Source organism: Mesoplodon mirus (assembly GCF_964341445.2).
Source record: "Mesoplodon mirus genome assembly, chromosome: 8".
NCBI classification, from domain to species: domain Eukaryota; kingdom Metazoa; phylum Chordata; class Mammalia; order Artiodactyla; family Ziphiidae; genus Mesoplodon; species Mesoplodon mirus.
In genome coordinates, this window is record NC_138984.1 from 8,118,216 (window position 1) to 8,143,412 (window position 25,197).

At 40.4% G+C, this 25,197-nt stretch overlaps 1 protein-coding gene across 1 annotated transcript in view; it reads left to right on the forward strand.

The window, feature by feature from the left end:
* PDE6D (phosphodiesterase 6D) overlaps nucleotides 1-25,197 on the forward strand; it is a 45,485-nt gene that overhangs the window by 18,190 nt on the left and 2,098 nt on the right. Inside the window, exons 2-4 of the mRNA XM_082631325.1 lie at nucleotides 23,224-23,312; nucleotides 23,863-23,988; nucleotides 24,713-24,818. Of these exons, the coding sequence (XP_082487451.1) occupies nucleotides 23,224-23,312; nucleotides 23,863-23,988; nucleotides 24,713-24,818 (321 nt within the window). The remainder of the gene's footprint in view (nucleotides 1-23,223; nucleotides 23,313-23,862; nucleotides 23,989-24,712; nucleotides 24,819-25,197) is intronic.

Below are 25,197 nucleotides of genomic sequence, written 5' to 3' on the forward strand. Positions count from 1 at the left end.
TGGTAAAAAATCCTCATATGTGTATATATACTTTTTAACAAATGTGATCACATTATATGTATCTTGTAAACCTCCTCATTTTAAAAAAATGTTTCTCCTTTTTCACACATCAGTATATTACAAATATTTTCTCACACCATTAAATATCATTTACATAGGCTTTTATATTGTTTAAAGTGAATCTTGACCCAGGATGACTGGATTTTTACTTAAAAGATATGTTTATATACTGACTAGAGTTTTTTGAGAGACTGACTGTTTAACTCTTGGGAACCTTTAGCGTTTGGAAGCTTTCCTTGTCCGCAGAAGGGAAGATGTTTAAATGGAGATGTCAGAACTGCGGTGAGGTAAGATCAGACCTTCCCAGAGGCTTTTGCAACTGTCATCAGTTGAGTACCAGCATTTTTCTGAGCACTTAAACCTAACACATAGAACTTGACTTTACCATCGCAGAAGATGCTGTACCCTAGGGAATCCTTGATGATGTTTGTCTCGCAACCTACGTGTCCTATTGGAGGGCATTATATTTTTGAACTTCCTCTTCAAATCATTTTTGGTTTAGTTGGAATTGTGCTTCAAGACATCTAATATCTATTACAGTTTGAGTTTCCTCTGCATTAATGTGTACATTTTGATATGAAGAGCTGGAGATGTTTGAGCAAGATCTTGAAAACATCAGTGGTGTATAGTTGGCCAGGCTATGTTGTAATTAAAGAAAGTCAAGTACCTCTTTTTTCCTGAACTCGGGAATAAATAACCAGTCCTCCAGCTTCAAAAAAAAAAAATGATCTGCCTTTTCCTCTTGGTTGTTCTATTCCTGACCCAGTCCAGTTGCATTGTATGGGAAAGGAATAATTTTGCTAGTGGTCTCTTTACAATCAGAAGAAAGGAGATACATTCTACGGTTGGGGAACCTTTTAAAAGATGCACAGTAGCTGACTCTGCAGGAGAAAAGTTCTGCTTGTCATCTTTTTACTTCATTTAACCTTTTCTCTACCAGAATCTATATATAAAAGGTTCAGAAATGTACAGTTTTTAATTTCAGAGAAATAGGCTTCATGTTTTATTCACAGATTTGTAGTTCTGACTAACAGAGCTTTTAAACGTAGCAGTTCTTCGAGGAGAAAGATTCCACAACACTTCACAACCTAAAGACTTCAGGAGCAGTACCTACTGACTAAGGTCATGAGGGGATGTGTGTCCCTTTGAGTCGTGTTTGATCTGAGTTCGTGCCTAACCGGAGACAGTAGTGCTATCGACCTTGGCTACCTTACCTGGTTATGCAAATCAGGAAGAGAGGCGACACCTGAGTATGGCACAGTACTGAAAGATGATACAGGTTAGTGGGTGGATATTCAGCTTCGGAGGCATGTTTTAGACACTGATACTTATCTTATCTCACAAGACCTGATCACAAGCAAGCCAAAGACGATACTTTGTACAAGCCTCCACTACAGATAGTACTTCTCACATTGCATTGTAATTATTCTTTTACCTGGTGGTTTTCCCTACCTGGAGGAGAACTCCAGAGAGCATGTACAGTCATGTCTTATTTATCATAGTGTATCCTAGCCCTGAGCCTAACACTCATAAATGTTCAGTAAATGTTAGGCAAATGAAATGTCCAGTCAGCCATGTTATAATCCAAAACCCTTTGGTCATTCAAATGTGGATTAACTTTTTTTTTTTTTTTTTTACCTATTGTAAGTTGATCATTACTTAACACCAGTAACTGTTTAACAACTGTATAGTAGATGACTATTCTGGACATTCTGGAGGGAAAATAAAGAGGAAATAATTAGGAAAACTTCTACCTAAAATTACATCAAAATTTGGGGATTCGATTTTTAGACCGCATTTATTTAGGTTCAGAATGGCATTGTGTTTCGGAGGACGTGCATATACTGCACTACGTGTCATTATAGTGCCTTAACTCTTAAATAAGATATGAAAACACAAATTAAGAAAAGAGTATTTCCCTGGCCACTGATGTTAGTATATAAGGTAAATTAAATGGATGAGATACACGTTTGATGTTTGGATGCCTAGCAAAATTATTGCACAAAAGCATTATTTTGACTTCTTAGCTATTAGTCAGAAACACTGTAATAGCCAGCTTAGAATTTGTTCATCCTGAGTAACTGTGGTTTTGGGTTTTTTTGGTCATGCCATGAGGCTTATAGGATCTTAGTTCCCCAACCAGGGTTGAACCTGGGGCCAAGGCAGTGAAGGCACTGAGTCCTAACCACTGGACCGCCAGGGAACTCCCAAAGTAATTGTTTTTTTATTTTTTAAAAATATATGATTGAGATTAGTGTAGAATATATGTTATACTACATATTAAACTATGTTCAATATGTACCAAATTGCTATTTCAAATTAGTTCCTAACACTATATGTAAGAGAAAATTCAACAAGAAAAAAATTGTATTTACTAAAGGAATATTACTGAAGGAATATTCTATACAAAAGAGCAATTTCTTTATAAACTTAGAAGGTGGCTTAGTAGAGCAAGACCTGGGTTCTAATCTGTCTATACTTCTCACTAGCTGTGAGGCTTTAAGTGCCTGTTAATGTCTCTGAGGCTGTTTCTTCATCTTTAAAATGGGGGTGATACCTGCTTCAAGAGGGTCAGCTGAGATAATAGTTATAAAAGTGATTTATGAACTTTAAGGTACTACGCAAATGAATGATGGATTTCATTGATGGCCTTAGTAGATGTGATAGCCTAATTCTGTACTTTATTATTATTATTAAAGCAATGGTTCAGAAAACATCAGGGTGGAAGGTGGATTTGGCATGAGAAATTACTACGAAGCTTTTCCTATATCTAAAGAGTTCATATGCAAACCATCCCTTTTTTGTCATTTATAAAATAAAACTTCAAGAAAAACGTAGAACAGGGGCTTCCCTGGTGGCGCAGTGGTTGGGAGCCCGCCTGCCGATGCAGGGGATGCAGGTTCGTGCCCCGGTCTGGGAAGATCCCACATGCCGCTGAGCGGCTGGGCCCGTGAGCCATGGTCGCTGAGCCTGCACGTCCGGAGCCTGTGCTCCGCAACGGGAGAGGCTACAACAGTGAGAGGCCCGCGTACCACAAAAATAAATTAATTAATTTAAAAAAAAAAAAAAAGAAAAAGGTAGAACAGGTTGTGTTAGACTCTCCCGCTCGTGTTTTTTAAATTTTTTTTCTAAGTTTATTGAGATAGAATTGATATATAATACGTTTTGGTTTTTTTATTGAAGTATAGTTGATTTACAAAGTTGTGTTAGTTTCAGGTGTACAGCAAAGTTTTATATATATATATATATATATATATATTATATATATATATATATATTCTTTTTCAGATTCTTTTCTATTATAGGGTATTACAAGATGTTGAATATAGTTCCCTGTGCTATACAGTAGGTCCTTGTTGTTTATCTCTTTTATATATAGTAGTGTGTATACGTTAATCCCAAACTCCCAATTTATCCCACCACCCCCACCCCACCACTTTCCCCCCGTGGTGTCCATAAGTTTGTTCTCTACATCTGTGTCTCTATTTCTGCCCCGCAAACCAGTTCATCTGTACCATTTTTCTAGGTTCCACATATATGTGTTAATATACGATATTTGTTTTTCTCTTTCTGACTTACTTTACTCTGTATGACAGTCTCTAGATCCATCCACGTCTCTACAAATGACTCAATTTCATTCCCTTTTATGGCTGAGTAATATTCCATTGTACATATGTACCACATCTTCTTTATCCATTTGTCTGTCAGTGGGCATTTAGGTTGCTTCTATGACCTGGCTATTGTACATAGTGCTGCAGTGAACATTGGGGTGCATGTGTCTTTTTGAATTATGGTTTTCTCTGGGTATATGCCCAGTAATGGGATTGCTGGGTCATATGGTAGTTCTATTTTTAGGTTTTTAAGGAACCTCCATACTGTTCTCCATAGTGGCTGTATCAATTTACATTCCCACCAACAGTGCAAAAGGGTTCCTTTTTCTCCATATTTGTATATTTTCTTTGGAGAAATGTCTGTTCTGATTCTTGTCCATTTTTTAATTGGGTTATTTGTCTTATTATTGAGTTGTAAGAGTTCTTTATATATTCTGGATACAATTCCCTTATCAGATTTATGATTTGCACATATTTTCTCCCATTCTGTGGGTTGTTTTTCCATTTTCTTTTTTTTTTTAATACTTATTAATTATTTATTTGTTTTTATTTTTGGCTGCATTGGGTCTTAGTTGCAGCACATGGGATCTTTGTTGAGGCATGCAGGATCTTTCCTTGCGGCATGCGGGCTCTTCGTTGGGGCCCATGGGCTTCTCTCTAGTTGTGGTGCATGGGTTCCAGAGCGCGTGGGCTCTGTAGTTTGCAGCATGCAGCCTCTCTAGTTGAGACACACGAGCTCAGTAGTTGTGGGACACGGGCTTAGTTGCCCCGCAGCATGTGGGATCTTAGTTCCCTGACAAGGGATGGAACCCACGTCCCCTGCATTGGAAGGTGGATTCTTTACCACTGGACCACCAGGGAAGTCCCCTGTTTTTGCATTTTCTTAATGGTTTCCTTTGAAGCATAAGAGTTTTTAACTTTGATGAAGTTCAGTTTATTTTTTCTTTTATCACTTGTGTTTTTCTAGTCTGTCATATCTAAGAAGACTTTAACTAGCCCAAGGTCACAAAGAGTTACTCCTATATTTTTTCTAAGAGTTTTATAATTTTAACTCTTACATTTGGACCTATGATCCACTTTGAGTTAATTTTTATGTATGGTGTGAGAGTTGGGGGTCCAACTTTATTTTTTTTTTGCATGTAGTTAGCCCATTATCCCAGCACTATCTGTTGAAAAGACTATTCTTTCTCCCATTGAATTGTCTTGGCACCCTTGTTGAAAATCATTTGACCATAAATGTGAGGTTTATTTATGGGCTCTCAGTTCTAGTCCATTGATATATATGTCTATCCTTATGCCAGTACCACACCATCTTGATTACTGTAGCTTTGTAGCAAGTTTTGAAATCAGGAGGTGTGATTTGTCCAACTTTGTTTTCTTTCTCAAGATTGTTTGACTACTCTGAGTCCCTTGATGGCCATATGAATTTTAGAATCAGTCTTTTGATTTCTGCAAAAAAAGCCAGCTGGGATTTTGATACTGATCAAGTTGAATTTGGGAAATATTGCCACCTTAACGATATTTGACCAGTCCTCATAATTCTCTTTTGACCTGCAAGAGAGAATAACAAAAAGCATTGTAGAGAAAAAAGTTCTTTGCCCTCCTTCCACAAGCAAAGAGCCTCTGAGCAGAATTTGACAAGTGGATGAATGAAGGGCGAAACCTCAGGACCCCTGTTGGTCGTCCATCAGTCCCAGTCTCCCAACTCGGAGTTAACATACACTGAGCCTTAGCTCAGTGTATGTTAACTCTCCGAGACATGAGGAGTTTGCTTTTTGTTGTTGTTGTTTTGTTGTATGGCTTTTTTTCTTTTGTCTGGTTGTTTTAGAGGAGTTCTTTAACCTTTATCAGCCAAAACAGTTTTATCTTTAGAGTTAGGGAGATAAAATTTGCAGGTTTCACTCAGAGGCAGTGCTTTTTCACAGTCTGGAAACTATAGGCTCCTAAAGAGGCCTAATGTGTAATGATTCCACTGGAAATCAGTTTGTAAACATAATTATAGTATCAGTTAATGTAATGGTTCATTTTTGTCTTTCTTCAATTCTTACCAAAAAAGAAGAAATTCTAATTGCAGGTACTGGCACTGTCATCAGAGTGAAGAATAAATTAATAGTGAGGTCTGTCCTTCCCTTGCCCTTTAGGGTTTTGTCTTTCTGACTCTTAAGACTCACACTCTTTTAAATGTTACCTTTGGGAAAAGTTGGCCTCTTCTGTACTCAGAAGGCTTGGCTCTTTCTATTAAGAGCCTCTCTTTTTTTCTGCTCAGAAAGGGTGCTTTTTGCTGATGGAAACCTGGTTTTTGTTCTTGATGCCTTATGGCATGATTTCTGACTCTGGAAATGATTTTCCTCTCTTCTTATAACAAAACATGGGGCTGCTAGTATGCTTTCTTTCTGAAAGTCAAAGGGTCATGGTGGTCCCTGGAGGAAAGCCCAGGCTCTGGCTGTTTGGAGAGTGATGCTGAAGCCGGATCTAGTGACAGTGCTCAGTTCTCTCTGGGAGAAATCTCCAGGTGAGGGAGGACCAGACCTGACTCATTAGGACTGCTCAACGATCATTCATGAAAATCCTAGGCAATTTTCAATCTTAAAAATAGATCAATCAAAGAATCACCTGCATCTTCCTTCTACTCTTTACTAACTGTTTAATATTAGGTAAGGTTTTGTTTTGTTTTGTTTTTGCGGTATGCGGGCCTCTCACTGTTGCGGCCTCTCCCGTTGCGGAGCACAGGCTCCGGACGCGCAGGCCCAGCGGCCATGGCTCATGGGCCCAGCTGCTCCACGGCATGAGGGATCTTCCCGGACCAGGGCACAAACTCGTGTCCCCTGCATTGGCAGGCAGATTCTCAACCACTGCGCCACCAGGGAAGCCCTAGGTAAGGTTTTTAATATCTCCAAACTTAGTTTTCCCATCCAGAAAGTGAAGTGATAGAGCGGTACCTAACTCATGTGGTTTTGTGTTTGTAAAGCACCTAACACAGGGCTTGGCACATTGAGTGTTAAGAAGTATGAAAAGTTTAAATATAAGAAAACAGCAGTGCTCAAAGCTATTACCAGCTAGTAAGAAAAACTTTACACTCAGAGAAAAGAGTGTTTGGACAATAATAAAGAATACTAATCTAGTGAGTTTCCAGGCACTACTACTAATCTGCTGTGTTCCAGGCACTGTATTAGTTTTACGTACATCAGTTCTTACTGAATCATCACAAAAGTTGTAAAAGCATTTATTACATTTTGGAGTTGAGGCAAACTAAGCCTTAAGAAACTAAGCCCAAGGTCACAAAACTATTAAATGACAGAGCCATGATTATAACCAGGGCTGTGAGTTTCCACACCTGTGCTTTAACCACATTGTATACTGATGAGGGAATGAAACTGAACGTGAAAGGATGCTAGACTATGGAGAAGTAAAAAGGAAAGGGTGTTTGAGTGTGAAATCAGCTTAGGAAAAGCACAAAAAAGGCTTTGGGGGTGGTGTCACATATAGGGACAGGTCTGTGATTGAACCACTTTGGCTGGAGCAGATGTTTTTGAAGTGAACTGGAGACACCTCAGGGTGGCGGATGAGTGTGTGTGTCTGTACTTGATCCAGTGACAGTAGAAAGCACTGAAAGGTTTTTGATCAGGGAGGAGACATGATCCAAGTAATACTTTAGAAACAACAGTCTGGCAGTAGTGTGTAGATTGGATAGGGGAAAAAATGTGAAACTGCATTTTAACGGAAGAAAATAGCAGGACTTGGTGACTGACTGGAAAGGAAGGTCAGAAAGGTCAATGCCCAAGGAAACAAAGCCCTTGGGCAATTTTGGCACCAAAATAATTTTGTAAAGTCGGAAACCTTGAGAATAGGCTATAAATGACTCAGTGACTCCATAAACTTCCTGTACCCTCCCAGAATGCAGGCTCCTCCAGGCACCAGTCCTTCCTGGTGGTCTCATCCCCTTGCCTTACACTCCACCCAGTCCTCCCCAACACCACCCTGTCAGAAAACTCTTTTGCATTCTAAAAACAGCCTCTTCCCGCCAGGAGCTCTTCCTGGAGCCCCACCTCCTGCCTGCTTGCCTCTCTGAAACCTGATCCTCCCCCAGGGAGGCACCTCCCTTGGAAACCCTGGGGAGACAGCTCTTTCTCCCTCACCTTCTCTGAGGGCCAGGCTCAGGGGGCCCGTTTGACAGGTGAAAACTTGCATCTCCCCCATGTTGCATTTCCCCCAATGGCCCAGTGTTCTTTTGAGCCATTTTGTCTTTTTCTTACATAAGTGCTCCTTGTATAGTAAAAACCTTGTCCCTTTGCTTGTCATATTATATTTTTCTAGTTTTTCATTTGACTTAACTTTGTTTATGATGATTTTGAGGTAGCAGGTGTTCTATGGTTTTACTTTCTGAGATACTTTTTAAATTAAATTAACTCAAGTAATAAACAAATATATTCTTCTTGTAAAAACTTAAAACAGTTTGAATAAACTAGTCTGTTCTGATCTCTGTCCCCAGCCCTAGTACTCTCGCCCTCTGGCTGAAACCACTGGGGTCTTGAACTATTTTTTATCAAATTGTACACTCTTTACTCTTTTTATGATTTTTTTCTTTTGCATGTCTGTTTAGAGGGCTTTTTCATCCTTAGGTCACATAAATATTCACCTATATTTTCTTTATATCTAATTCTTGAGGCCAATTGTAGTGTGTTATAGTAAAGAATGTGAGATAATTAGCCATTTTTCTTCAGTGATTTGGAATATAGCGTATAGTATAGAAGTTTTAATATACGATGGGGTCACGGCTGTGTTTACTAGTATATCGGTCTGCCTTTTTTTATGCTAGTTCCATAACTAATTATTGTAGCTTGAAGTATTCGTTAGTGTGCTTCCCACTACTACCACCACGTTCTACATGTTTTTTCATCCTTGAGGTTTTTGAGGGGCCTCCGTGTTGCATCCCCCTCTGCCATACCGTTACCAACTCTTTTCCCCTCCTCTCGAAAATAAAATTCTTTTTTTCTCTTAAATTTTTTTATGAGGTACCATTACTTTTCTAGTTACCTGGGTCCAAAATCACCACCAGCTGTTGAACTCAGCAGCTGGTTAACTGGTTAACTCTTCTACATCTTTCCCCCACGCCGAAACCTATAATTCTCAGCATGAGAGATAAACCACAGTCAAAGGAGGACAAGAAATCTCCTCCTTGTGACCCTTTCTACAGTTTCTCTTTAACTTCATTTGGAAATAAGGCCTCTGTTTGCCTTATTTCCCTATTGAAATCTTTGTTATATTACTGAATACCATTTACTTTGTTATCACTAAGGGAAAAAACTAAGTGATGAAGTTTAAACATAAGTAAAGTAAAACAACAATGGGATATTGAAGGCCATAAAGAAAAGCACAGCCTTAGAGTCTTAAATGCTGTCTTAGAAACTAGTAGTGTAGATGTACGTATGCGTGTCTATTTTCTTATTTTTAAACTTCGTTTTGAAATAATTTTAGCTCACAAGGAGTTGTGAAAATAGATCAGTGAGTTTCCCTGTACCCTTCACCAGTGACCCTCAATGATAACAGCTTACATAGCCACAGTATATTATCAAAACCAGGAAATGGACATGGGTACAGTACCATCAACTATTGTTTTCCCGGGGTAACATACGTTCTAGGATTACCCTGAGAGTCCATTTGGTGAATAACCGTGCAAGACAGTTGTGGAACCAGCTGCTTTTCAGCTATCGTATTTACAGTCAGACTCCACAATGTGTATTAAAAGAAGTGAGAAGTGGAGCAAAGAAACATAGAGGGTAACCAGGAAGCTAGTGGACCTTCTTGTCAAAGCCAGCTCTACAGAATTTCCTTATTTTCCTTCCTCTGACAGACATTTCCATGTTCCCCAAGTGGCCAACCAAAAGTTTCATGGAATAGCAGATTGCTCGTCCTGTTTGGTATGTTCTGTCCCCAGTTTTACCCTGTTTCCAGGGGAGGAGCCAGGAGTCAAGTTAGGCAGGGGAGGGAATCCATAACCTCTGCTGTTGTTTCAAGTCAAAAGCAAACCCTGTAGCCCTCCCCAGTGGCTTCTGACTGAGACAAAGGAAAATAATGTGACAGGAGCAAATTGACAGCAGCCTGCTCTGCAGCAAATGCTAATATAGCAGAGAATTTCAGGTTCTCTTGGTTGTGTAAAGTTAGTGCTGCCCTGGAAGTTGTTTACCATATAGATAATTTGGTCTTGGCCCTTGCTTGAGGCCATATTTAAAGTGTATGCTAGCTGTAAGGTGTCATTGATGTGACAGTGATGCACTCCAGGTTCTTTGGCTTAAAAAAAGGAAAAAAATGTAACTTTATGAAGACATCAAAGGAATTCTTTTTTTAAGAGAGAGGTCTTGTGTGGTAGGGAAAGATATATTACAGTGGTGTGACAAATTAAGTTCTGGCTTTTAGGTGGTTCAGATCTGAAATATGATTGTATCTAAGTGGGGTGTAATCTTCAGAAGTTATCCAATATGACTGACATTCTTTCCTATCACAGTGAAGACTTACCATGGATGTGCCCTGCCTGAAGAAATCACAGTAAACAGAAATTCACTTATAACTCTCAAATTAGGGCTTTAAACATTAATATTACAGAAAATTTACTCCATTTATAAGGTAACTTATTTGGTACCTTTAAAACAGTAAATTCCTGCAGAGCGTTTTAAACCATTTAATTTTTTTTAATTTAAAAAAAAACCCTTTGTTTTCACACAACTGTTTTAAATTGCTAACATTAAATTCAGCTGTATGAAAAAGCAGGCTCACTGTCTCTGTTTTTCTTTCTCTCTCCCCCTCTCCCCCTTCTCTCTCTCTCTCTCTCTTTCTTTCTCTCTTCTCTCTCTCTCTCCCTCCCTCTCCCTCCCTCTCCCTCTCTCTCTCTCCCTCTCCCTCCCTCCCTCTCCCTCCCCTTCTCCCTCCCCTCCCCTCTTCCTCCCCCTCTCCCTCCCCTCCCCTCTCCCTCCTCTCCCTCCCTCTCCCTCCCCCTCTCCCTCCCTCTCCCTCCCTCTCCCTCCCTCTCTCTCCCTCTCTCTCTCCCTCTCTCTCTCCCTCTCTCCCCATCCCTCTCCACCTCTCCTCTCCTTCCCTCTCTCCTCTCTCTCCTCTCTCCCTCTTCTCTCTCTCTCTCTCTTCTCTCTCCTCTTATATTAAGGAATCTCACAGGATCTTAGATGTGGTACCTTTTTCTAGTTAAATGTGTGCATTCAAATGACCAGCAAGCAGATATTTATCTTTACAAACTATCCAATCTCTAAAAATAGTATGAAAATATAAAGGAGACTGTGCTATTTATTTATAATAATAATTGCCCATTTAAAAATGATTCCTTATTGTAGAGCAATTATACTCCAATAAAGATGTTAAAAAAAAATGATTCCTTTGTACTCGGTCACATTTCAAGCTAATAGAGCTAATGGTCTTTGTTGTTTTCTCTGGCATAGTTTAGGAATGTGCCCCTGTTTTGACTTTGGTAGCATCTTTAAGAGATTACATTTTCCAAAGTTTATAATTCTAAACTGTTACTAAAATGGCAGGAAAAGATTATTTCTAGAATTTGATTATTTTTTTAGGAAGACTGAAAATGATAACCAAGTTCTAAGTAAATAAGAACAGTACAGTAGGGACTCTCCTGGCTGTCCAGTGGTTAAAACTCCGCACTTCCACTACAGGGAGTGGTAACTAAGATCCCACGTGCCACAAGGCACGGCAAAAACAAACAAAACAACCCCAACTGTACAGTAACTCTAAGATACCTGTTAATAAGTGCCATGAAAAAGAGATAAATTGTACTTTACAAAGTAGAATAAAAATAAAATGCTAATTAAAAAATTAGTCCCTTTTTTGCCTTAATTCAAACATAATCCTAAAATAAAAATTCTTCCTAAGAAAATGTACCCTATAAAAAACTAATATTGACTACCATTATGTAGAGTACCCTAGACCTAATAATTTGTAAGCTATTTCTTCATTGTTCATCCTTCTTAGCCCTATTACCCCCCCTCTAAAATAAAATTTTTTCTAATGACTTTTAGCACACTGGAAAGGTACTGATTGATGTGACACAAAAGCCAGGAACTCACAGCCAAAGATTTCCCTGTTTTTGCTATAAAGTCAATGAGTGGGAACACCTCTGCCCTCAAGAAACCCATAATCAAATTAGGGAAACAGTAACTAGTACACAAAACACCTGCTAAAAGCCTATGAGAGTTCAGAATAAAGGGAAGTGTAATGGGGAGCAAGTACCAGAAAATCAGACAGAGGAAGATAAAAATAGGCATTGAGGAGGGCCATTTGGCAAGTAGAAGCTCATTTTTAAATCTTGATGCGTTCGGAGATGTCTGGTTATAGTGTCTGTTTTAGCCAGGAGGTACAAACATGTGGCCTGGTAATTCTGCCCCTCTGTTTAAAGAAGCCACACACCACTGCCTTTAGTGAAGTGAGACTAGTGACACCAGAGTTGACATTGCAGAAGCTGCTGCAAAGATTAATCTGATCAAATTCAACAGATCCTACTGGAATTCTCTCCTTCTGCAGAAGTTACTATATATTAAGAGTAGTGAGGAACCCAGGCCCAAATCATCACTAAAGAGAAAAGCTTCCAAAGAAAGAAAGAAATTCAAGTGACCTAGGGCATGAAAAATTAGGCCTGTCCTTTGGTTAATAATTAGGAAGTGATTTTTTTTTATTATTAGTTTCTGCTTTATAACAAAATGAATCAGTCATACATATACATCTGTTCCCACATCCCTTCCCTCTTGCGTCTCCCTCCCTCCCACCCTCCCTATCCCACCCCTCTAGGTGGTCACAAAGCACCAAGCTGATCTCCCTGTGCTATGCGGCTGCTTCCCACTAGCTATCTACCTTACGTTTGGTAGTGTATATATGTCCATGCCTCTCTCTCGCTTTGTCACAGCTTACCCTTCCCCCTCCCCATATCCTCAAGTCCATTCTCAAGTAGGTCTGTGTCTTTATTCCTGTTTTACCCCTAGGTTCTTCATGACATTTTTTTTTTCTTATATTCCATATTTGTCTTTCTCTTTCTGACTTACTTCCCTCTGTATGACAGACTCTAGGTCTATCCACCTCATTACAAATAGCTCAGTTTCATTTCTTTTTATGGCTGAGTAATATTCCATTGTAAGGAAATGATTTTTACCGAAGTTATTTGTGACTTTATTTTTAAGTAATATACAGATTAAAATTTTTTCCAACAGTATAAAAGGTTATATAGTGAAAACTAAAACCATTTTTGTAGGCATTTCATATAATCCTGCAGTAACCTTAAGGCTTTGGTATTCTCGGTAGTTGACAAACTAAAACCCAGGCAGGATAAGTGACTTATCTAAGATCACACAGCTGTGGTGTGGCAGAAATTGAACCCTAATCCAGGTGTTCTGCTCCAAACCAAGTTTGTTTTCTTCTCTGTCAGCTTTTCCTTGTGACTATATACTAATATCCATTGTGGTCTCTATCTTCCCCCCACAATCCAAATGAATCCCTGAGACTTACAGGTGAACATCTTAAATAAATATTTTTAAATAGATCACTTAGTGTTGAAACGTTTTCATGTTGTAGATAAAAATGTAGGTATCAGAGCACAGTCATTTGATAATAAAACCAACTGGACTGATACAAATAAATAATTGGATTTAAAAATAAATGGGAGAGGGATTTCCCTGGTGGCGCAGTGGATAAAACTGCACTCCCAATGCAGGGGGCCCAGGTTCCATCCCTGGTCAGGGAACTAGATCCCACATACATGCCACAACTAAGAGTTTCTATGCCACAACTAAGGAGCCCTGGAGCCACAACTAAGGAGCCCTGGAGCTGCAACTAAGACCTAGCTCAACCAAATAAATTAAATAAATAAATAAATATTTTTAAAAAAATAAATGGGAGAAAAGACCAATCTCCACTGCATAATTCCAAATAATTTATATAGTTATTCTTACCATAGGGAGGTGGAGTATAACTCCCACCCCTTAATTTAGGCTGTGTACAGCAACTACCTTCTAAGAGTAAAATATGGAAAGAAGGGAAAAAGACTGTTTACAATGGAGAAGACTGACAAGCACTACCTCAGCCAAGCGATTGAGGTCAACATCAACAGTGATAAGTCATGTTGATAGTATGTACCCTTGACACGATGTGATGAAAATGGCACTTTACATCAGTGATCTTCCTCCCCAAAACCCACAGTCATGAGAAAAAACATCAGACAAACCCCAATTGATAGACACTTGGGAAATACCTGACAAGTGCTCCTCAACAAGGTCATCAAAAACAAGGGAAGTCTGAAATTCTCACAGCCATTAAGAGCTTCAGGAGACATGACAACTAAATGTAATGTGGGATCCTGTGTGGGATCCTAGGACAGAAAAAGGACATTACATTAAAACCAAGGAAATCTGAACAAACTGTAGACTTTAATTAATGATAATGTATCAGTGTCGGTTCATCAGTTGTGACAAACGTAAATGTTTATAATAAGGGAAACTGGTGTGGGCTATATGAGAACTCTACTATTTTACAGCTTTTCTGTAAATCTAAAACTATTCTAAAATTAAAAGTTTATTTAGGGACTTCCCTGGTGGCGCAGTGGTTAAGAATCTGCCTGCCAATGCAGGGGACATGGATTCAATCCCTGGTCCGGGAACATCCCACATGACATGGAGCAACTAAGCCCGTACGCCACAACTACTGAGCCTGCGCTCTAGAGCCTGCGAGCCACAACTACTGAGCCCACGTGCCTAGAGCCCGTGCTCTGCAACAAGAGAAGCCACCACAGTGAGAAGCCCGCACACCACAACAAAGAGTAGCCCCTGCTCTCCACAACTAGAGAAAGCCCACACGCAGCAACAGACCCAATGCAGCCATAAATAAATAAATAAAGTTTATTTTTTTTAAAAAGACTAAAATAGAATAACACTTGGTAAATCAATTCCCTTCTTGGTGAATTGCTATGAATCAAAATGTTATATATCTTCCATCCTTAGATTGGTGTCAGGATTGGAGTTAATATCATTAGAGAATTATCTCAATATCATTGCAAATTATCCAGCTTGAGTATGAATTATCTTGAAAGAAATGAGTAAAGTTCTTTGGTTTTAAGTAAAGAAAACCCACAAAATTATCAGAATAATGCCCAAATATAAGGTGACCCTGAGTATAAGGCAATTTCTTATCTTTCCAATGAAAAAATATTTTTACATATATATTTAAGATCAATTTTAATAAAATAATATATGAATTTAGAAATATTATTTCCCTCCACCTGTCCCTTTTTATGAAACAGTGTTGCCTAAATTTTTTTACATGCAACTTTGATGTCAATATTTGGCACCTAGTAGGTTGTCAGTAAGCATTTATTGAATGAATGATAGTTTGAGATCATTGAGATATATAGAGAGCCCTGGATCACTCTGTGAGGATCCATTGAAGGTTTTTGACCAGGACGCTAATACACCAAGATGGAGTGGTATTTAGCCTTTTCTCAGGGGAAGTGGAGATATCACAAATCTTCTGCTTAAGGGAGGCCAAGGTGTGGCCAGGTGTTGGCCTAGGGGCACAGACAGAGCCCTGACTTAGGAGTCAGGCAGATTTGGATTTAGAAACTGCTGGAAGCTGAGTGGTCTCAAGAGTGTCTCTGAGGAGGTGCCACTGAAGCCAGGACCTGAAGGTGTAAAGAGTAAGGGCAGAAGCTCTTGGACGGGCATCACACAGGCAGAAGAGACTCTACTGTCTCGGAGACAGAGGAAGGAGCCCACTGGGACCAGAGGATAGTGACTGGGGACCTTGGAAACCATAGAAAGGACTGCATTTTTTTTTTAAGTGGAAAGGAAAAAATGGGATTCACATCTAATTTGCAGTCCTAAGAAACCACTTCCTTCCGTGAGGAGAATGGGTTGGAGGAGGAGTCAAGAATGGAAGCAAGGAGGCCAGATTGGAGATAATACTTAATAATAATAATAATAATAGCTAACACACTGCTTACTAAATGCCCAGGGACTGTTCTAAGCACTTTACATGAACCAACTCAGTTAAGTGTGCTTCCCAGTTAGCACCCTCTTTCATTCTCAAAAGTACCACAGATTTTTTTTAAATAAATTTATTTATTTGTTTGTTTTGGGGTCTTTGTTGCTGTGTGCGGGCCCTCTCTAGTTGCGGTGAGCGCTTCGTTGCAGTGCTCGGGCTTCTCACTGCAGCGGCTTCTCTTGTTGCGGAGCGCAACTCCAGGCACACGGGCTTCAGTAGTTGTGGCTCGTGGGCTCAGTAGTTGTGGCACACGGGCTTAGCTGCTCTGCGGCATGTGGGATCTTCCCAGACCAGGGCTCGAACCCATTTACCCTGCATTAGCAGGCATATTCTTAACCACTGCGCCGCCAGGGAAGTCCCCCACAGATTTTTTTTGAAGTATAGTTGCTGTACAATATTATATAAGTTACAGGCATACAATAAATATAGTGATTCACAATTTTTAAAGGTTATACTCCATTTATAGTTATTATAAAATATTGGCTGTATTCACCATGTTGTTCAATATATCCTTGTAGCTTATTTTATACCTAATAGCTTGTACCTCTTACCTCCCCTACCCCTATATTGCCCCTCCCTATTCCCTCTACCCACTGGTAACCACAGTTTGTATGATAAATTCCAGGAAACTATGAATCAGCCAATTAACATTTTCAGAGGGCCTTGATAGTTGGAGTGGTCAGTCTCCTCTACCCATCATTTTCAAACCATCCTATGAAAGCCACTAACCAAGACAACTCTATAGTACAATATGAAAGTAGGAAAAACTGTGGAATCTCATCTCTAAACTTCCTGAGGCCCTTCCTTTTGTTCCCTTCTGTCTTAACCCTGTCTCTTGGTTCTGAGTTTATGTGGGCATTTCTATTTGTCTCTTTTTCTCAGTGTCTTTTTTTTCCCCTTTAACTCTCTCCCTTGAGCCTCTTTCCCTGTTTGTGTGTGTTCTGTGTTTCTTTCCTCTTTACCCTCTTTGCCTTCCCCATTCCCCCTCTCTATTCTCTTCCCTTCCCCTAATCTCACTCATTCTTTCTTCTTCCCTCAACTGGCTGGTGAGGTACTGGCATGTACAGTGAATCTGTTCTGCTTAATATATAAAAATTGATATTGACTATTTCCACTTAAAACTAATTAAGGCTCCCGAGAGCCAGTGTACTCCTTCCAAAATGCTTCTATAGATGATTGTCACAAAGTATTTTAAATCTTTTTATCCCAGTTCCTGCATTCACATCTCTGGAGGAAATTTACCTAGTACCCCACTCAGCTAACTGGTTTCTTCCAATCCCCACACCTTCCCTTCTCACTCCACCACCACCTGCCGACTGCCTTCTCTACTTCAGGTCTGTCCCCAGCTCCTGTGCTGGACTGCACCTAAATCATACCAGACCACATGTTGAGCCAAGTGTCTCTCATTCTTCCATAATGTTTGTTTTAGTTTCTTTCCTTTGTTACCCTTCTAAGGCTTAATACCTTACAAACTATTGCTTTTGCTCTGAAGCTTATTTTTAAGCTGCTCTTACTTTTACGTATGAGTGCTTCTTTTGCCTGCCTAGTTCCAAATAGCGGCTACCAGGGACAGCTCTCTTCCAAGCAGAGGCTCCCTTAATAACGAGCGTTCCTTTGTGTTCATCCTGCATATAAATCACCAGGGAGCTTTTAAATGAGAAAAGACCTGGCTGACCCAGAAGATGGTATTTATAAATAGTCCTCCAGCCCCCACTCCTTAAAGCTTGTCCACCTAATCCTCTCCTCTCTCAAGATTGGAAGTGACTTGACCTTTGAGTCTTAAAACTCAGGCTCTTTTTCTTTAAAAAATCTGGTTGGCAAAAAGCTGTTAAAACAAAAATGTTCTCAGCAGGATGATGATCAGTCATCAGAGCTTGCCTTTCATTTCCAACATTTTTAGCCAAATATGCTTCCTCTTCTGTGGACCAATTTTTCACATTGTTATTATTTTAAGACACTTACCTCTGTAATTTTTATTTCTTTTTACTGATAGGCTATCATGGATTTGTATTTTTATGATTTAGAAAGCTGTTCCCAAATGACTGCATCTCTATCATGAACTAAGAGCCTTCCTTTTCACTCCTAAAATCACAGAACTTGGAGAGGCTCTAAGTAGCCTCCATCCCAGCATCACTGGATAGAGCTCTGTTATATTTCCCTAATGTTGTATTATTTACTGAAGCTAAAATCTCATAGGTTTTTGTTAGGATTATGAAATGAAGCACATGCTATAGACACTAATAGATAGTGTCTATTTACCTAGTACCCCACTCATCTAACTGGTTTCTTCCAATCCCCACACCTTCCCTTCTCACTCCACCACCACCTGCCGACTGCCTTATCTACCTCAGGTCTGTCCCCAGCTCCTGCACTGGACTGCACCTAAATCATACCAGACCACATGTCTGATTAGGGTACATGCAGGAACTGCCTAATTGTTGAATTGGCCAAAGATTTTTTTTTTTTACTATATTTCCCAAAAAGATAATTAAGTCCTTAATCTGATTATTTATAAAGAGAAGAGATGCTTATATTAGACAAACCATGTGTTTTTAGCAGCCTCTCTCCCTTGTTATAAAATGGAGGAAACTTAAATTCACTATCCACTAACTATCAGAGAGAATACTCTAATTTAAGGCTGTTTTCTTTTCATCCCCTAACAGATTGAAGAGTAAGTCCTGGTCCCAGGCTTTTCTTTGCTGACCTGGGCCAGGGGTAGTAATGCTTTTTCTAGAAGCTACTAGGTCTGATCCATCTGTTGCTTTGTGGGGAGAACCCCTTCCCCAAGGCTTTTCTTGCAGTAGTTTTGCTGGAATGTCCTACTTGCATGTGAGCCTGGAACTTTAGAAGTAATTTTAGTTCTGTTATTTAATTTAAGAAAGTTTGGTGTCCAGTGTGGCTGTATTTGTACATAAGAGACTATCTGTAGAAAAAGAATAAAAAACGTGTACACAGCAGGTTGAATAAGTATTGTGTCTTCTAAAAACCTTGGGCTTAAATGTCTAAGGCAATTCTGTTTAGATCAGCGCTCAGCATGGACTTGCTAGAGCAGTAGTATCTGTTGTTTTATTTCTCCAGTTGGGGAAGCTTTCTCTTAATATATGGAGACTCTAGAATGGGTAAGAATATGTGTAGTCATTAGAATTATAAGACATGGCCTAAGCAAGTATGGATACTTCTGACTTGCTTTTGGATTCAGTTGTGAAAAAAAAGTGGAGTGTAGAAATATGAAACAGGAGAGAAAACCACGTAGGTACAGCAGAGCAGCAGTATTCAGCCATACAATGAGCATACAAGGAGGGTTTGTTAGGATTACACACACACACAGAGGAGAGTAGCACAACCAATACAGCTTCAAAGCAGTGGTGGGTTCATGTCGGGTACAGTGCACAAGCAGACCAAGGGCATAGGAAGCTTAGGGTACCCATCACATTCAAGGCACACTACTGGATAACCCTTGGTTCTCTTTGGTGACTTGTTTTATATAGCAGCAAAACTTAGAAGGAACCTCTCCAGAGGGTTAAATGTAGTACCATTATGTACGTAATGATGCTAATCAACTGTGTTCTTCAGGGTTCTTCACTGCAAGCTACCAAACAATGGGAAAGGCCCTCAAAGGCTCTCTGGTGCTTTCAGAACTGACTGCATTTGGAGGAACAGGGGAAACACTGCAGAAAAGGTGGGGTTGGCACTACCTGCTGCCCCACCCTGAAGAAAAGCTGACTTTTCCTCAAATTCTTGCGTGACTACAGCTTCAGGGCCCCAGGTGTCCAAGCCTAGGTCCCGTGCTTGCCCCCAGCTGCACCATGACCTGGAGAGAAGGATCTGGATCTTCTAGTTGCTGTAGTGCAAAGCAGTCGCTGCCTCCCATGGGGGAAAGGAGGCGGCAGGGTGCTGGTTGGGAAGAAGGTATGGTTGCTAGACAGCAAAAAAAAAAAAAAAAAAAAGGCATGTAAACTGTATCTATCCGAAGCTCAGTGTCTTTACAAATACTAACCATCTTTCTCAGGCTCGGCCAGCATGCGTGGAGAATATTAATTTCATTTTCCTTTAATGATTTGTTCATTGTTTTTAAAAACAAAGACAAAAACACTTGGGACTATCTTTTTAAATTTAGTCTTTATCAAAGTTGTATGTGTACATCATTTAGAGCCATAGTTCTACCCAGTTTCTAATGAAGAACAGCATTCCATGTGCTCCCATTCCTATTTTCTACTCCCCAGAGAAAACTATTTTCAATTCTTTCTAGCTGATTTATTTGGTATTTATCTTGATATTTCTAAATAGCACACTGTGGTTATGTCTTAATGTTTCCGTTCTGGGCATTATTTATCAACTTCCCACGATGGAAATGAGTTTTGTTCTTTCTCAACACTTTATGCTTACTCACACATACACTCTCTTCTCCTTCCCCCATCCTCCCGGGATAATTGTATTGGATCCATAGCCTGTGTTTTTATTAGCATTACATCAACACTGTTTGCAATGAAGCCATGTAGTATAATGTGACTACTACTTTCTCCCAGTACCACCTTTGATTTTTCCCTGATGTTAATAATTGTTTTGGTTTTTTAATTCATTTGCTTCAATTTTCTATACTTCTCACTGATGTGACCCCCAGATCTCCCCTAACTGAATAAATCCTCTTTCCATATAAACATATTAGATATTCTATGAATTTCATCTTTTTTTTTTAATTTCATCTTCTTTTAATTTTTTTTTTTTTTTTTTTTTGGCTGCATTGGGTCTTTGTTGCTGCGCGCGGGCTTTCTCTACTTGCGGCGAGTGGGGGCTACTCTTCGTTGCAGTGCATGGGCTTCTCATTGCAGTGGCTTCTCTTGTTGCGGAGCATGGGCTCTAGGCATGCAGGCTTCAGTAGTTGCAACAATGCGGGCTCAGTAGTTGTGACTTGCGGGCTCTAGAGTGCAGGCTCAGTAGTTGTGGCGCACGGACTTAGTTGCTTCGTGGCATGTGTATCTTCCCGGACCAGGGATCGAACCCATGTCCCTTGCATTGGCAGGCGGATTCTTAACCACTGTGCCACCCGGGAAGTCCAAATTTCATCTTCTTAAAAAGAAATCTCTTCCTAAGTGTTCTGACTTGCTCCTGTCTGGACCCTGGACCAGTCACCCTCCAGGCCTGCTAAGGAGCTATTGTCTTGGGGTCTCCTTCAACATCACTCTAAGGACCCCTTTACCTGTCTCTTGTTTTAGATCCCTTGCTTCCTCGATTCAGTGTCATCCTCTTCCTTGGTCTTCCTTGTCATTTTGAAGGAGCATGTTACCATTCGTTTCTTTTTTTAATTGTTTATTTATTTTTGGCTGTGTTGGTCGTTGCTGCTTGCAGTCTTTCTCTAGCTGCAGAGAGCAGGGGCTACTCTTCGTTGTGGTACGCAGGCTTCTCATCGCGGTGGCTTCTCTTGTTGCGGAGCATGGGCTCTAGTTGCGTGGGCTCTAGTAGTTGTGGCCCACGGGCTTAGTTGCTCCGCAGCATGTGGGATCTTCCTGGACCAGGGATCAAACCTGTGTCCCCTGCATTGGCAGGTGGATTCTTAACCACTGTACTACCAGGGAAGCCCACCATTCGTTTCTTGAGAAAGTAAAGGTTTTTTTAGTTTTAGGAATCATTTCCTTGAGAATTTTAAAGACACTGCTCCATTTTTTTCTGTCCTCCAAAGTCCCTGTTGAAAAGTCTCATTCATTCTGATTTTGACCCTTTGCGTAACAACTTATTTTCCCTCTGGAAGCTTCTCTTTAACCTTGATGTTCTGCAAGTTCACAGTGATGTGACTTGGGCCCTTGCTGGACCTTTTCTTGAATTCATTTGTTTGATGACTTCCTCTCCGTGGTGTTTTCTGTTCTTTCTCAAATTCCTGCTAGTTAGATGTTGGACCTGTTGTACTGATGTCCAGTTTTTGCACCTTTACTCTCCTGTTTTCTATCCTTGTAGTCTTTTTCTTTTTCTTTCTGAAATAATCTCTCAACTTTGTCTTCCAACCCTTGCGTGGAGTTGTTTGGTTCTGCTATCAAAATGTATATTTTCCTAGAGTTTTTTTTGTCCTCTGAACATACTTTTTTTATTTAATTAGTATTGTTGATACATTTATTGTATGATGAGCAATACAGAAACAAGAAAATATAAATATGTAAGTTAGAAGGCATTTTCTGACTGAAAGAGATTATCAGTTGGCCACTCTCAAAAGTTGTAACTTTGAGCCAAAGAAAAATCACCTAAAATACACAAAATTCAATGGTATACAATTTTTAGTACAGTATTTATAAGGATTATGTCTTTTTTAAGATTTATTTATTTTATTTTTGGCTGCTTCAGGTCTTAGTTGTGGCACACAGGATCTTCCTTGAGGCATGCGGGATATTTTATTGCGGTGCACGGGCTTCTCTCTAGTTGTGGTGCATGGGCTCCAGAGCGCATGGGCTCTGTAGTTGTGGCGCGTGGGTCCCAGGGCACATGGGCTCTGTAGTTTGTGGCACTCGGGCTGTGTAGTTTGTGACACTCAGGCTCTCTAGTTGAGGTGCATGAGCTCAGTAGTTGTGGCGCACTGGCTTAGTTGCCCTGCAGCATATGGGATGTTAGTTCCCTGACCAGGGATCGAATCCATGTCCCCTGCATTGTAAGGTGGATTCTTTACCACTGGACCAGCAGGGAAGTCCCTGTAAGGATTATGTTTTGCTGGTTGTTTTTGTGTTTGTTTTTAATGCTCATTTTTAAAAGTTTGTATCTTCCTCTGTAGTCTTTTTTTTCCTCTAAGTTGCTTTTCTTCCTCTTTGTTTTGGTCTGTCTTTCATAGTAAATGCTTTCTTGAGTTTCTAGTGATCCTTGGTTATCTTCTCATATTTAAGAGCAGGCCACTAAAAAGCTACTTGAGAGGCCTGGACTTGTGAGTAAAGCTTATGGACTGTGATCTTCACTGTAGGGCAATCTGCCTGAGTCATTTACTGGAATTTCTCTCATATCTGTTTCTTTAGGTCTTTTATCTTGGCTGGTCATATTCTGTTGGAAAATTTTAAATTTTGCACTGTTCATTTTCTACCTCTTTCTTGCAATTTCTAGATGTGTACAGTCTGAGGTCTTATGTTGTAGACAAAAATATCTCCCCTGGGTCTCTGCTTTTTCCTTTAAATGCCTTTTGTACTCTCCTAAACATTCTTTTTTTTTTTTTTTAATAAATTTATTTATTTGGCTGTGCCCGGGTCTTAGCTGCAGCATGCAGGATCTTCATTGCCACATGCGGGATCTTTAGTTGCGGCATGTGGGATCTAGTTCCCTGACCAGGGATCAAACCCAGGCCCCCAGCATTGGGAACATGAAGTCGTAACCACTGAACCACCAGGGAAGTCCCTCTCCTACACATTCTTATTTGCTTTCTTGGCACTTAGCAGTTAGGCCCACTTGCTAAAAAATAAACAAGAGCTGATAGGAGCAAATCTGAAACACCTAGAGTACAAAGTAGGAGTCACTTCAGTGCCTTGTTTTTCCTTAATATATTGATGAGAAATTGGATGAACCTTCGGGATGCTGAGACAGGGAAGATACTCTGGCAAGGAACAGAAGACCTGTCAGTCCCTGGAGTGGAGCATGAAGGTACTTTCCACCCTTTGTCTGCACAGGGCTGATGACGCAGAGCAGGCCTAGGCATCAGGGAACTGAGTTAATGGAGACCCACCAGGGGATGGGCCTCTGCAGGCATAGCATGTCAGTCCACATGGTGCTGAGATGTCTAGTTTCTTTCTTATGTTTCTTTCTCCTACTTCCCAAAACCCACCTCGTGCTGAAATTTTAGCATTAGAACATACCCTAAGATACAAAGATCTCAACTTTTTTCTGAAAGAAAATTTGTGTTTTTATCTCCCTGAAATAAAAGAAAAACCAAGGGAACAGAATAGAAAGAAGGTTCCCATTCAGCCCCTTTCCTGATAAGAGGAGCTGGGTAAGGCCTTTAGATGCACTAAATCTATTGTTCCTTGAAGATCTTTCAGTCAAATGCACTGGACCAGTTTTGGACCTCTGCCTTTAATTAAAGTGTAATTCTGTTACCAGGGCATTTTATGAAATTTAACATAGATAATGTAGGCTCTAAATCATGTCTAAGAAGCTCCCAGAAATGCTTTCAATATTTCTTTTTCTTTACCAGCCCGTGTTCCCAAGAAAATCCTCAAGTGCAAAGCAGTGTCTCGAGAATTGAACTTCTCTTCAGCAAAGCAAATGGAAAAATTCCGCCTGGAACAAAAAGTTTTCTTCAAAGGGCAATGCCTCGAAGGTATTCTGCTGCCAACATACCTGAAATCTGGGCTTAGGGACAAAATCCAGACAGGGCCAGAAGTCAAGACCCAGTGAACTAAAGCACTGCTTTGATGACATTTATTTTGCAGCTCAGTTTGTGATAGGGTTTCTACACCCTGGCAGATTGGGGAGCCCTGGCAAAAAGAAGCAAAAACAAAGCTGGCAACTACAAGGGGCTCTGAGCCCAACAAAAGGGTTACTGACCCTGGAGGGCCTGAGGTTGGTGCCTGCTTTGTCACTGGCGTGGTATTATAACATGGTCACAAGGAAGCTGCTGGTTAGGGCCTGGTACAGTGCTCTCCATACAGTCTTGTACAGATTTGACTGGCAAGGCCACTGTGCATTGAGTTTTTACCATGAAGTCTAAGAGTGTACATATGTGTCTTAGAGCTGAAATTCCAAGTGAAAAGGCCTATTCTGTACTTCCGTTTATATAATTTACATCCAGCCTACTTCTAAGAAAATATTGCTGGTCCTAGTCCTTTAGATCCCAGAGCATAGGGAGCAGGCCTCTAGTGTGGTTCAGGGGATAGCCTGAAAGGGGCTTCTATGTCCTTTCTTTTGCCTCTGGCCTGGGCAGTTTCTGATGGCTTCAGTGGTGGTTCTTGGGGTAGGAAGAGGCTTGCTCTAAAGGATGGGGACATGGAGCCCTGAGACTCTGCCCAGGGCGCCAGCTCACCTGCTTTTCCTTCTTCCTTCAGAATGGTTCTTCGAGTTTGGCTTTGTGATCCCTAACTCCACAAACACCTGGCAGTCCCTGATAGAGGCAGCACCCGAGTCCCAGATGATGCCAGCCAGCATGCTAACGTGAGTGAGCGGGCCGCAGGAACTGTGGAGGTGTCTAGAAGCAGGAATTCCAGGCACGTGGGACTCGTGGTCCCGTTCAACAGGCAGGCAATCTAAGTTGAGAACAAGGGTAAAAGAGTATCCAGGGGTATCCGAAGTTACAGCTTACTGACTTTTGTCATATGAAAAAGACAGTGTGATAGAATGGAAAGAATTAAAAACTTCAGATTAAACCTTTAGACTAAATTCCTGATTAACCCTGACTAGCGGCTGTGTAATCTTGGACAATGTACTTTACCTCTCTGGGCCTTATTCTCCTCCTCTCTAAATGTAGAATTAATAATTCTCTCTCATAGAGGTACAGTGAGGATAAAATGAGATGATATGGAAGGAAACTGGC